Here is a 13710-nt window from a genome sequence, read left to right on the forward strand (position 1 = left end):
TTGATAGCCTAAATCATTAGATAATAACAATAAGCTTGTTTTCTGGATGGTTAACAACTTAAGTTTGTACATATCTTTTTAAGGCATCGTCTTTACCTAGATACTTAACATTCTGAGCCCTTCCTTGAAAGTCTGCTAATCTTCCTCTGTTAATCTGGGGTTCTAGCTTGTATCATTTTTCTTAGTCTAAAAATTTTTGAAATTTCTTATAGTTCAGGTCTTCTGAAAAACAACTCTCTTAGCTTTTGTCTATCTGATAATACCTTTAACTTATAAACAACAGAAACTTTAAAGAAATGTCAAATCACCAATTTCATAGACTATCTTATGAAACTTTGGGATTCTTTTACCATCTTACTTGGGGGAAAGAAGGGTTACAAGAAAAAAGACAAAGTAGAATATCACAGGTTCTCTACGAGAATCACAGGAAGTTTTACATGCTTTAGAATCGACAACAGCATAAGCAGAATGTTCCTGTAAAAACACTTGACTCTTCTCTTGAGCCTGCAAAAGTCCAACAGGTAACTGAAAGCAGAATAAAAACTTAGCATGTCTCCCTCCATCATGTATCATCTCCTTTGCTCTGAGTCACTGTCTGGCAGCAACATCAGGTCTGATCTACAAACACCTTATGGTGACAAAACTACACCCAGGCAACAGCAACTTTCTTATAACAGATTATAATGAGCCAGACCACCTTTTGACAAATACCGCTTGACTACACATACTTATGGTCTCTTTGTCTATGTAATCTGGGAGGTTATGCCAGTACCTCTGTAGACAGGGCAAAAGAGGCAAGACTTTTGTCTTTCCAGTAGAGCTATAATGACTCAAGTTCTTCCCTACCCTCAATACTGTTCATCTTTGGACTGGCATCTTGAAACAGGTGGCAGAACCTAGTCTTTCAGAATCCTTCAAGCTGGCACTGGTGGCCCAAAACTCTGGTAACAGTCCTTATCTATCTTCTAACTTACAATAACTTTTTTAGTTGGACAAATACAGATGTAGCCTGTTATTCCTTTTTTGGTAAAAGCTAAGACTTACATTTTTGACCATTATCCAAGATCCCTACAGAAAGTCAAGATTCTCTCATTTCTGACATTTCCAAGCTCCCAAAATAGCAGAAAAGAGGTAAGGCTTTTGACTGAACTATAAAACTTTTCTAAATGAACAGAGACTATGACGTTAAAACAAAATTATTTTCCTTGCATTAGAATACCTTGATTCAAAAAATACCTCATCTATAGTAAATGCTTTATTCTTTTATCCAATAAACATGAAAGAATAACAAGACAAATTATATCCAAAGAAAAGCAAAAATACCCTCACTTAAGTCAAGAACTTTAATCAACTTTTTTAATAAAGAGCATTGTAACAGCTATATGGGCTTTTCTACTTATAATGACTATTCCTGCCTCCTGTGGTATTCTTCTATATTGCAAACAGTGGAAGCATGAAAACTACACTACCTGAAGTCTTTTGTTACCAGGGTTAGGTTTTGGATAGACTTACATAAGATGTGCTTACTCAAACTGGGCATGGTGATGCATGTCCACAATCCCTGCACCCTGAGAAGCTGAAGCAGGAAGATCACAAGTTTGAACCAAATCTGAACAACTCAGTCAGACTTAGTCTAAAACTTTAAAAACATTTAAAGAGCAGAATATTAAGGCTCTGGGTTCAATCCCTAGTAACCTCTTGCATCCTCCCCCAAAAGATACAAAAGATGTGGTTGTTCCAATATTCTGAAAGTAAATGGGAGGAGTCCATTTTTCCTCTGGCTATCATGATGGCAGCAGATGTGTGAGATTTGGAAGACTTTTTGCAGTTCAACTCTGCATTTCAGTGTTAGCAAAGTTCCATAATAGTTAAACATTCATGTCTCTGGATATTCTTTTAATATATTTTTGAGCATATCATGTGTTGCTTCCAATTAGTCAACAATCAATTAATCAAGATGTTTGCACTAGCATAAAAACATGGAAACCTTGTCAAATACGTTCTACCCCAAAATAAAAACTTCTTTCTTAATCTCTAGAGCTACTCATTATCTATTTCCATTTATGAGAATCATCCTGAATAATTTTCCCCACTTTTTTACTTTATTAATCAAATGCATTTCAAGTAGATTTGTCATCACAACTACAATGAAACAACTTTTGTCAGTTACTAACAAGTTCTAATAATCTACAAGTTATAAAATGATCTAAAAGTTCAATGTTAATTTCTCAATTGTCATTCATTAATATCTCTTAGCCTGAAGTTAATTGTATCTTCTTTAAAAAAATTTTTTTTGTATGGGTTTTAGGTGTGAACTTTTTGCTATGATAGAGGTTTGCTACACATCTTCCTTCTCAAGTGGTCCTCTTTAGCCTCTAATGGAGTTGACCCAAGAATCAGTTCCTCAATCTCTTTTCTTTCCTCTTTGATTTCTCAGTAGGAAATACTACCCAAAATGAAAGTGGTAATTTCAAATCCCTACTAAACTCCAGACCTAGATACTTGATTGTCCACTAGACTTCTCCACTTAAATACCTAATACTCATCAAATTCAACATGTCTCTCTGCAACTTTTCCATCTTCAATCTTGGTCTCAGTGAATAGCATCATTATTCATCCACTAATGAAAAGGAGTTACCATTAATTCCTTTTATCTTAAAGCAACAATTTCAAATAGCTCTACTTTCAAACTATATTTGGCATACAAATACTTTCTCCAGTTTCACATGTATCACATTAGTACTAGTCCCCAAAAATCTCTCACCTAGACTACTAAAATGGTATCTTAACTGGACTTCCCTATTTCTACTAATCTATTCTTTCAAAACCTACTGTGTGGCAGCTAGAATGACCTTTCAAAAATATAAATCAGGAATTAGAGTCACTGCTCAATGGTTGAGCACTTTACATAGCATGTATGAGGCCTTGAGGTTGATCCCCACTACCATCAAAAAAAGTGTAGGTAAATCAGATTATGTCACTACCTTGGTCAAACTTTTCTCTTTTCTTTTTTTCTTTCTTTTCTTTTTTTTTTTTTTTTTTTTTTAGATAGAGTCTCAGGATGTAGTACAGGCTGATCTTAAGCTCGCTTATACAGCACTGGCTGGCCTCACACTCATGGCAATCCTCCTGCCTCAGTTTCCCAAGTGCTACAATGCTAGTGTGCCTGGCATGATCAGGGTTTTCAGTGGTGTTCCCTCATGCCAATGATGCAAGCTGGTGAAGTCTGCTATGGTCTCACTTCTCAGTCTCTCCGATCTCATGTCCTACCTTGCTCCCCTCAGTCACTTGCAATCCAGCCGTGCTTCTCTTCTTCCTCCATATGCAGACTCTTTCTTCCTGTTCCCTGTCTGAAAGCCCTTTCTGTGTATTTCCCCCTAAATCACTGTACTATTTTCTCTGTCATTCTCTGCCAATGGCAAAAGCAGTACCCTCACCAACCCATTCTTTTCTTGTGCACAAAGGAAAACTATATGTTCCAGTCTCCCTAGCAGTAAGCAAGACAAAGCGACAGTCTTAACCAACTAAATAATTACTAATATCAAGGTCTGATTACTAAAATATTTGATGTGATTTTCCAAACTCTCTCTTCACCAACACCCAAAGCTAGAAGCAAAAGTTTTAAATTATTGAAGCTACATTGTAGAAGGAACATTGTTACATACTAGAAAGAACACTTAAGACACTGCTTGGAAATAAGGCAGTCGAGAGAAATATTTTACACTTTGTAGAAGACAAAGTTTTTAAACCATTAAGTTATAGAGGTTTTTTGTTTTGGTTTTGGTTTTAGTTTGTTTGGGAATCAAACTCAAGAATTCTCACTTGCCAGGCCAGAACTGTCTGAGCTATATAGGTTGTAGAGATTTTGAGGCTGCTCTAACAGCCAGAATTAATTACAGTATGTAGAATTTCTTCAGGGAAACTTTTTCTGACCACTCAATTTCAAATAGCTATTCATTTCTCACTTCAAATTCTAACCTTCCACAATGTTTTATTTTTTAGTAAACTTATAACTAACTCTGAGTATATGTATTTATTTACTGATTTATTCATTACTTTCTCACTGTATCGTATATGTGCTGCCGAAGCGAGCACACTCTCACTGTATCGTAAGTTCCATTAAAGTAGGGATTTACCACACTCACCCCTATTCTCAGGCCTTACCAGTCCCCGGCTCATTACCATCACCAGGGGTGATTTTCCTGGCAGCTCCCAATGTGCCAGCTGCTAGTCTAAGTGCTTCAGAAGTAGTAGTAAGTATCTGATGAATGATGGACCACTATAAATGATGCTTTATGACCAACCGCATTAGGATAAAAGCTCTCCTGACTAGTTCTAAATAAATGCTGGCATTAACCCACACTGGGTCATGTCCGAGTTCAGAAATGTCCTCCTTGAATGCATCCTCACGTCCACACTGCCTCATGTTTCAACACGCTCTTATTGAACAGCTCTAAGAAGAGCTGAGATACACATACTTTATATCACATATGTAGTATATTATATGTATTATATTTATTATATATAGAGAGAATTTATTATACCAAGTATTTGTCAAAAATATTTGATAAGAGAGATCTTCGCACAGGAACTCCTGGTTTGAAGCAAATTTGAAGGAGAAGGCAGGAAACAGAGCATGGCTGAGCAGAAAACACTAGTGCCATAAAACCTAAGAAGAGAGTTTCAGTGTCAAAGACAGCCACATCAGAAGCAGCAAGGGATTAGGTAAATCTTAAACTTCCAAAATATCCAGGGAAGAGCATAACTGCTGGGGGAAGTCTCCCAACTGTGCCAGCCACTGTCTGAAGATAAGGAGAAACAAACCTGAAGAATATGGGTCTTCTGTTGATTATTTGTCATTCTTCTTGACTTGGTCCTTTCTACTTCGTGTCTATGAACCCAACCTCGAAGTTCATGATTTAACCTATAAAACACACTTCATTAATTAAACATATTTCACAGAAACAAAAGTGTTGTCTCTTGGCTGGAAATGAATTTAATCATTCTGTAGATTCCAAAGAGGACCTTATTACTCAATATTGGTTTTTGACTTGAAAAAAGACACTTAATCTTGCTTTTAATAAGACGTGCATTTTTACATGTCAATCTCTTCAATTATGAGTTCAAACTTCAAAGAAAAGCATATTTAAATATCTGCTCAAAATAAATACTGGCTGCAAAAGTTTCTCCACAAAAATAACTATTTCCTATATCTGCTCTCGAGCTATGTACAGTATATACAAGCATCTGAGACACTAGAGAAATCCTAACAGGTCATCACAGGACTCCTATCGACAAATGGATACACTAAAACCTTTGAAAATCCTGGTCTCTGAGAAGGAAAACAATCAACCCAAATACCAAAAGAGAGAAAGTAAGTTTACATTTCTCAACAGCATAAATTAAAGGCTGGTTCAATTATAACTTCCACCTGCTTACTTTCCAGAGAGGCTGTAAGGGTGTGAGGCTATGCTTATCTGACTATAGCTGATTACTACTTAACACACACACACACACACACACACACACACACACACACAAAACTGAGGCAGATTTGGAGGTGCAGGGACGTGTCCCAGAATCATAGGAAAAAATTCATGTGAAAAGTTGATAAGGAAGGGTGCAAGCATAGAAAATGTTTATGTATCACACATCCTCAAATTATTATCTTGCTAATTGAAGAAAAACATACTTTTTGCTATGGATGTTACCATCCACAAACATAGCCCTTGCACTGAATTTTAACATTATTTTGGAGGTTTCAAATAAGCCAATTTGGTTGAGGAGATAGCTCAGCAACATAAGCACACCTGCCTGCCAAGTACAAGGTCCAGAGTTCGACCTCCAGTACCACACACACACACACACACACACACACACACTCAAGTATTCCACCATCACATCCAATAGATCCATCACCATCTCTATCAGGGTGATAGAGAAACTGGACAAATACACATATGGTTATCCAGGAAGTAACTCAGAATCAGAGCAGGAAACACTAGTGCCATAAAGCTAAATTAAGTATCATAAAACCTAAGAGGAGAGCTTCAGTGTCCAAGACATTAGAAGCAGCAAGGGGCGGTAGGATTAAATAAATCTTAAGCTTTACTTTTCACATGAGTTTTTTCCTATGATTCTGGAAAACGTCCCTGCACCTCAAAATCTGCCTCAGTTTTGTGTGTCTGTATGTGTGTTAAGTAGTAGTCAACTATAGTCAAATAAGCATAGCCTCACACCTTTACAGCTTCTCTAGAAAGTAAGCTGATGGAAGCTATATTGAACCAGCTTTTAATTTATGCTGTTGAGAAATGTAAAGCTTAAGTTAAGTAAATCAGAATCTGCTACAGATTCTCTTAGCCGGGGCTGGTGAGATGGCTCAGTGGTCTAAAGCACCTACTTAGAACAAGCTTAGCAAAGCACAGGGACCACGGTTCAATCCCCCAGCACCACATGCCAGCCAGCCCCACCCCCTGGTGGGCTGAGCTGGCCACACACACACACACAATAAATAAAATAAAATAAAATAAATAAATAAATAAATAAATAAATAAATAGATTCTCTTAGCCATTCAGTAAATCTGAATAAATACTTTTTAAGGTTCCAAAACTAACTATGGGAGCCCACTTAGATATTTCTGCCAAAACCTACAACACTTACCTGAGTGACTCAGTTGTGTTAATCAGGGGCTGACAGGGAGGTGGAGGAATATAAAGTAGTGGTTCTTCAGTTAGTACCATTAGGGCTTTGTCATTTGAAACAGAATGATCGTATCTGAAACATACATCACATTGTTGGTTTTCTTGTCTCTTAAATTCCAAGGAAGTTTGCTTAAAGAAAATCACCACTGGCATCAACTTTTCACTGAAATAAATATATGCTAAATAGAATACTCTGCAAGGTAAAAGTAAATATAATAGAAAAAGAGAGACCATCAACCATATAGGAAAATTTGTCATTTTGAAAATTTCTACAGAGATAGCATAGTAATTCAGGTTTACCCTTCATTGAGCAATTAATGTGCATCAAAAATAAGGGATACAAGGATGACATACAGTTTATGCCTTCAATGAGCTTAAAATGACAACATAATGGGAGAATTTCAAAGAAAGATCAAGTAGTTGACAGGAAAGACAGAATTATGCGACCAGGCCTAAGTCATGTGGTCATTCACTGCTGCACAACAATAGTACTGAATAGCCTCCCTAAAGCAAATACGTCTGAGGTGTGGGCAGGGTAATCCATAAAACACTTGGCAGGAATTAGGGGAAAGAGTAGAAAAGTTAAAAAATCTCAGAATCATGGATCTGAATCACTAACAATACACAAGGGTGATAGTAATTACTCTATTAGCCTAAAAATATTTTTCTAATCATCATTTCAATCTATAACACACAAATTCATATACAGGGCATTATGTTGGGTAGTAAAATCTGAGTGTGAAATTACTATCTAAGCTGGGGACGTTACTGTTACTTATTCTCTTCACTCTGTTATTTTAATTATTGTCCTAAGAAACCTTAGATTTGTCCTAAAATTATTTCTGTAGGATGCTCTGGATTTATAAAACCAAATATGCTAAAATACCAAAAGAAAAAAAATAAACATATAAAAATGGAACACAGCGAGATTCATGCTTTTGGGCTGAGGATGTGGCTCAGTGGGAGAGCACTTGCCTATCATCCACCAGGCCCTGGATTCAGTCCCCAACACCACAAAAAAATTAAAAATTCATGCTTTTATTTTTTCATTCAAATGAATATCAAATGCATGCCAGGTTCTATTCTAGATCCTAGAAATTCAATAGAAAAAAAAGTCTGTACTAACCTTAGCATCTATTTTATATAAAATGGTCTGAGGAGATGATATTTAAGTAAAGTCCTAAATGATATGAAGAAGCCAGCCCCCTAGAAACTGGAGGAAGAGAATTCTAGATAGAAGCATGTGGGGGAAAACAGCTGCAATAACATAAAAGAAGACCACTGGCTGAAGAATTCTGATCAAGTGAGAGGAAGCAGGCACCAGAGGAAGCTTGAAAGACAGAAAAAGCCAATCATGGCAAGGAATTATTCAATGAGAACTCACAATAATATCCTGAGTAGTGAAATGAAATACTTGAATTTATATCTTAGATATAAAATGGATTTGAAGACGGCAAAAGGAAAAGCCTGGATACCACTTAGGAGAGAACTACACAATCCAGGCAAGAATTGATGACAACATGGACTAGGTGCATGGCAATGGAAATGGAGACAAGTGGCCAGATTCAAAGCAATTTTGGGGATGACTGCTAACAGCATTTGTTGAAAGAGTAATCAGGAAAAAAATAGGAATTAGGGATTCCAGCTTAAACAAGAGAATTAAGGAAGACTGTTGTAGATGATGGCTTAGAGTTAAAAAGAAAGGAATTCTGTGCATGTTACATCTGAAATGTTAGAGGTCAAGGAGACGAACGGATGCAGGAATCTAGGAACTCAGAAAAGTCAAGACTGGAAAATGAATTTGAGCATCATCAGGACATAGAGACAAAGATTTTGTGCTAAATTACAGGTGAATCAAAAAAGAAAACAAGTTCATAGCTCCAAACCTTGAGAGGAGGAACCGGCAAAAAAAAAAAAAAAAAAAAAAAAAAAGACTAAGAAGCAGCAGGCCAATAAAAGAGAAGGAAGACTAACTGCAGCTACATGAAAGGAGTCTCCTAAGGAGAGAGTGGTCCAGATCACTGAGTGCTGAGGAAGATCAAGACAGGTAAAGACACACGTTTCCACTGCATTTGGCAACACTGAAATCACTAATCACTGGCCCTTTGATAAAAATAACTTTGGCAGAGTGAAAAACTTCAAGATAAAAGTTGGAGAATACTCTGTGCGTGTGTGTGTGCGTGCGTGCGTGTGTGTGTGTGTGTGTGTGTGTGTGTGTGTGTACAGAGAAAAAGAAGAAATAGCTGAGGATACTTCAGTTTTCTTTTCAGCGGGAACATTCTTGATGTGCTCTTTTCTATCATTGGAGTTAAGTACAGGCAGGTAATTTAGAGTAAAAACGGACATACTGATACGCAGGGAGTGAAGGTGGCACACTGTCTTGTGCTCAGTAAATGTATATCCTTGTGAATGCCTACAGGAAGAAGCTGCTCGATGCAACTAGAGGCTATGCTCATAAGTGAAATAAATCAGACCCACGTGGGTAAACATCATATTGTCTCCCTAGTGTAAGAATCTGAAAGAACAAATAAAATCTAAAAGGTACAATAGGTATAGTAAAAGGGGAAAGAAACTGAACATAAGGAATAAAGGAATAAACAGTTGAGATGAGAGAGGAGAAAAGATAGGAAAAAAAGGGGGAAAAACATATATATATATATATATATATATATATATATAACCAGGGATTGAACTCAGGACCTTGCGCTTGACAGCCAAGCGCTTATTCTACTGAGCCATCTCCCCGGCCCTGATCTGTCACCCTTGTTGCTGGGATTGAAGAGGACAGGCTTTGACACTGCTTGGTGTGGGACCCTGGGCCAACTCTAGTCCTTCCTGAGCCTTATTTCCTTCATTTGTAGAGTGAAAGTTGTGACCCAATATAGCAGAACTGTTGGCATGATTACATTTTGTGTGTGTGTGTGATGTTTTTTTTAATGTATTTAGTACAAGGTGTACAGGGTCTCACTATGTAGATCAGACTCAGTGATCCTCCTGCTTTCAGCCTCCCAAGCGCTGGGATTATAGGCATGTGTCACCACGCCTGGACTCAGGGGCCAGCAGAGCATGCCCAGGGGCAGGGCTGGTGCAGCATGTGGTGCCGGGGATGAGTCCCAATCCCTGAGCTTGCCTAAGCAGGTGCTTAGTCCACCGAGCTGTCTTAGCGGCCCTTCTATCAGTTCTTTGAAAGTAGCAGTTAATGTTTAAAATTTTTACTTTGACCAATTTTATATGCTAATATCTATAATCTGAGCACAAGGACAGCAAAGTGCAATATAACAACCACAGCTGAATAGCTTTCATCTTGTTCTTTTACATGTGTATCATCCCTAATGTCTTATCTATTATTCTTTCACTCTCTTTAAAATAAATTTAAACAGTTTCAAACATGGGTTGTCCTACAATGGTGTTATCCATGAAAACATTTTGTGATGATGAAAATGTTCTGTGTTCTCTGTCCAATATGGTGGTCATGATCAAATAAAAGTTTAATTTAAAATTTAAAAAATAAAACAAAATAAATTTAAAAATAAAAAGTAAAAGGACAAGGAAAAAATGTTTAATTGCTTGATCAATCTTGCATACTATATCTGGTAATCTGAGCAATAAATTTGATGATAACAATACATAATTTAACAACCGTTATTAATTTTCTATTCTTGTCTTCAAATTCTGTACTATTTTTATCATTTTATGTTGTTTTGTTTCTGTCTTATTCTTTTTTTTTACTTTTTTTCTCTTTAAAATAAAAAAAAGCTACTATAACACACTAAAAAAATCAACAACAAAGATCTGCCACATATACCTTATTTTAAAACTCATGCTATAGGGGCCGGGGAGATGGCTCAGTAGAATAAGCGCTTCCCTGGCAAGTGCAAGGGTCCGAATTCAATCACCAGTTCCGCCCAAAAAATAAAAATAAATAAAAATCATGCTATAGGGCCAGCCAAATAGCTCAGCAGATTAAAGTGCCTGCAAGCAGGCACAGGCTAGGGGTTTGATCTCTGGGCCTGTCATGCCAGCCCCACCCCCAGGGCCCACTGAGATGGCAATTGAGACTAGGCATGGTGGCATGTGCCTATAATCCCAGCTCTTGGGAGGCTGTAAACAGGCAGATCACTACGAGTTTGATCTAGTAATGAGACCCTGAGCACCCTATAGATCCTTACCTAAAAACAACAACAAAAACAACAACAAAAAAAAAAAAAAAAAAAAAAATGTGCTATATACTCAAAAAAACACAAATAGTGTGGTCCATGAAAAACCTCAAAACTTCTTTGAAAATATATTTCTTATCTACAATTTTCTTTCTATGTGACAAACTCTAGTAATGATTTCTGCACATCTGTGCTGACTGGATTTGTTCTAAGAGTCAAAAATATTTTGGGGAAAAGAAAAAATGCTCAACAGGAGAAATTCCAGGACAGACTGGGTGGAGTTAAAAGAGAAAGGAAAGGGAGCATCCAAGCCAACATGTAATCTAGACACAATTAGACCCACACTAACTCAGAGTTCTAGGCTGCTTGCAAACCACTGAATATCAAAAGAAAAAATGTAAGCAAATAATGATTAAATGAAAGGAGCTAGGGAGATAGAGTTGATGAAAATTCTTGGAATAAAGATAGGTTATAAAAAAAAGATAGGTTATGATTTATGTCTTTTATAGAAGGTGATTATCCTTTCCTGTTTATCCAAAACAGTCCTGATCTATGCCTGAAGGCCTGACAGAATTTTTCTTTCTCATGTAGGCTAAGTAGAGATAAGCCTGGAGCTATGGGCATATTTTCACCGTAGTATAGATGGAGCAAAGTAATAATCAAGAATGATTCCTTGGGGCCGGGGAGATAGCTCAGTAGAATAAGCACTTGTCTGGCAAGTATAGGGTCCTGAGTTCAATCCTGGTACCACAAAAAAAGAAAAGAAAAGAAAAGAAAAAAAAAAAAAGATTGATTCCTCTATGGCCTTCAGTTTGTAAAGCCTGACAACACTAAAAGTAAAACCCTTTAATAATTTTCAAGCATAGTACCATGCAATGCTTGCCATTCTGTCACTCCACTTTGCCTTATCAGTCAAGGCCCCATGTCCATTTGACTTTGATAAAAATTCAAAAAACATAAGGACATATTTAGCAGAAAGTACACAGCTCTGGGCCAGGGAAATGGCTCAGTAGAATAAGCGTTTCCCTGGCAAGCACAAGGGTCTGAGTTCAATCCCTGGTTCCACAAAAAAAAAGAAAGTACACAGCTCTACAAATGTCCGCTTAACCTTCTTCAGATTAACAATACAGAAATTCTATGTTTGAAAGTCTTCTATTGACAAGCAATATGACAATTCATTAGGTCAGTATTAACTTATTACAAGGAAGAAATTTAGCAAAGACCATGCAAGTATAAATTTACCTAGTGACTGCAAATAGGTTCACTTGTCATTCTAACATAGCTTATCCACCCACAGATTAAACAGTAACAAATACTAGATAAAATAACTGCACAAACACAATAAACTGGCCAAAATGAATGAAGACACCACATGTGGTTCAGTTCTGGTATTTCAGTATAAGTGTGTATTAGTGTATACAAATTAAGATTTTATGGTTACATCTCAAGAATTCTAAACTGTGGAAGGTTTCAAAACAAATTTATTCTTAGACTGGATCTTAAAAATAAAATTTACTAATGGTCTCAGCAATTTATCTGTTCTCCTAGAAAAGCTGTAACCAATAATTTAGATGTAAGTTATACTAGACAGAATTCTATTTTGGTTTCATTAACTCAATCTGATCAACATGCCATCTCACCTGTAGCTACTTTTCTGGATGATATCACCTGATGTATCTTGTTCTTCTTTAGCAGAAAATCCTAAAAGATGCCTCCTTTGACTTGCATGGTGCACATTAGGGTTCATTCTCCTGGGATCCTGTTCCAGCATGCTGGGGAAAAAAAAAGAAAGCAAACAGTAATTGAAATGAAAATGTTACATATGTGCATGCTACATACAATCTAAAATCAGATTTTCTTCATAGATCCATACATAGATCAAATGCCACAGAAACAAATCAAAACAGCGTATTGATACATAAATACTCTATGCCTGGTATCCTATATATAGTAAAAACAATTTTGAAGATTTCTGTAAGTGTAAAACTTCCTTATCAACTGTTTCAACAAAAGCAATATTCAAAAAGTTTAAAAACCCTATAATGGTGTTGCATTAGTTATTATAGTTTGGATCTTAAATGTCCCTCAAGAACCCAACCGTCAGGAGGTCCGGCCTCATGGAAGGATGTGAGGTCACTAGCAGTGGCCTTGGAAGGAGATATTGGGGCTGCTGTCCCTCCCATTCCTCTCTCTTCCCAGCCACTATGAGGAACACAGGCCTCCTCTGCCCCACGCACCTATGATGATGTGCTGTGCTGCCACAGGCCCAAAGCGATAGGGCCAAGAGACCAGACTGTGACTTCCTTTTTTAAATCAATTTATCTCAGGTGTTTGTTACAGTAACAGCTGACTCATATGCAAACAAAGCAGAAACACGAACATGCAGCATTATGTGTAAATAAATTTGAAACTTAGCAAAAACCTGAGAAGTTCTTATGGATGCTACAATCTGATGCTTTCAATGAGGAACTATGTCAAATAAAGGCATTCTCTTTTGATAATCAAATTCACCATTAGCCTTTCACAATCCTAGAAGCCAGACTATTAAACTAATATTAAGGGCCTCCCCCAACCCGCCCACAGAGTAGGATTTTCTGCCCAGTTGCGGGAGCCCCCAGACCCAGTCCTAGCCCAGGTCCGGTGAGTGTGCGGAGAGTTTCCTGCTACCCTGCGCCAGCGGGACCAGCCCCAGGCCAGGCACAGCGTGGGCCACACCCTCTCCCAGCCCCTTGGGCCGCCCCCCACCACTCTGCAGTGCCTCCCCCACCCCGCCCGCAGAGTAGGATTTTCTGCCCAGTTGCGGGAGCCCCCAGACCCAGTCCTAGCCCAGGTCCGGTGAGTGTGCGGAGAG

At 37.6% G+C, this 13710-nt stretch overlaps 1 protein-coding gene across 2 annotated transcripts in view; it reads right to left on the bottom strand.

Moving 5' to 3' along the window:
• Atf6 (activating transcription factor 6) overlaps window positions 1-13710 on the bottom strand; it is a 274808-nt gene that overhangs the window by 157383 nt on the left and 103715 nt on the right. For both annotated transcript variants that reach the window (XM_023699786.1, XM_012516641.2), the window contains exons 10-12: window positions 12500-12631; window positions 6662-6775; window positions 4825-4924 (exon numbers count right to left, since the gene is read on the bottom strand). In XM_023699786.1, coding sequence (XP_023555554.1) covers window positions 4825-4924; window positions 6662-6775; window positions 12500-12631 — 346 coding nt within the window. The remainder of the gene's footprint in view (window positions 1-4824; window positions 4925-6661; window positions 6776-12499; window positions 12632-13710) is intronic.

The sequence above is a fragment of the Octodon degus genome, unplaced genomic scaffold (genome assembly GCF_000260255.1).
Source record: "Octodon degus isolate 3935 unplaced genomic scaffold, OctDeg1.0 scaffold00116, whole genome shotgun sequence".
In the NCBI taxonomy this organism is placed as follows: domain Eukaryota; kingdom Metazoa; phylum Chordata; class Mammalia; order Rodentia; family Octodontidae; genus Octodon; species Octodon degus.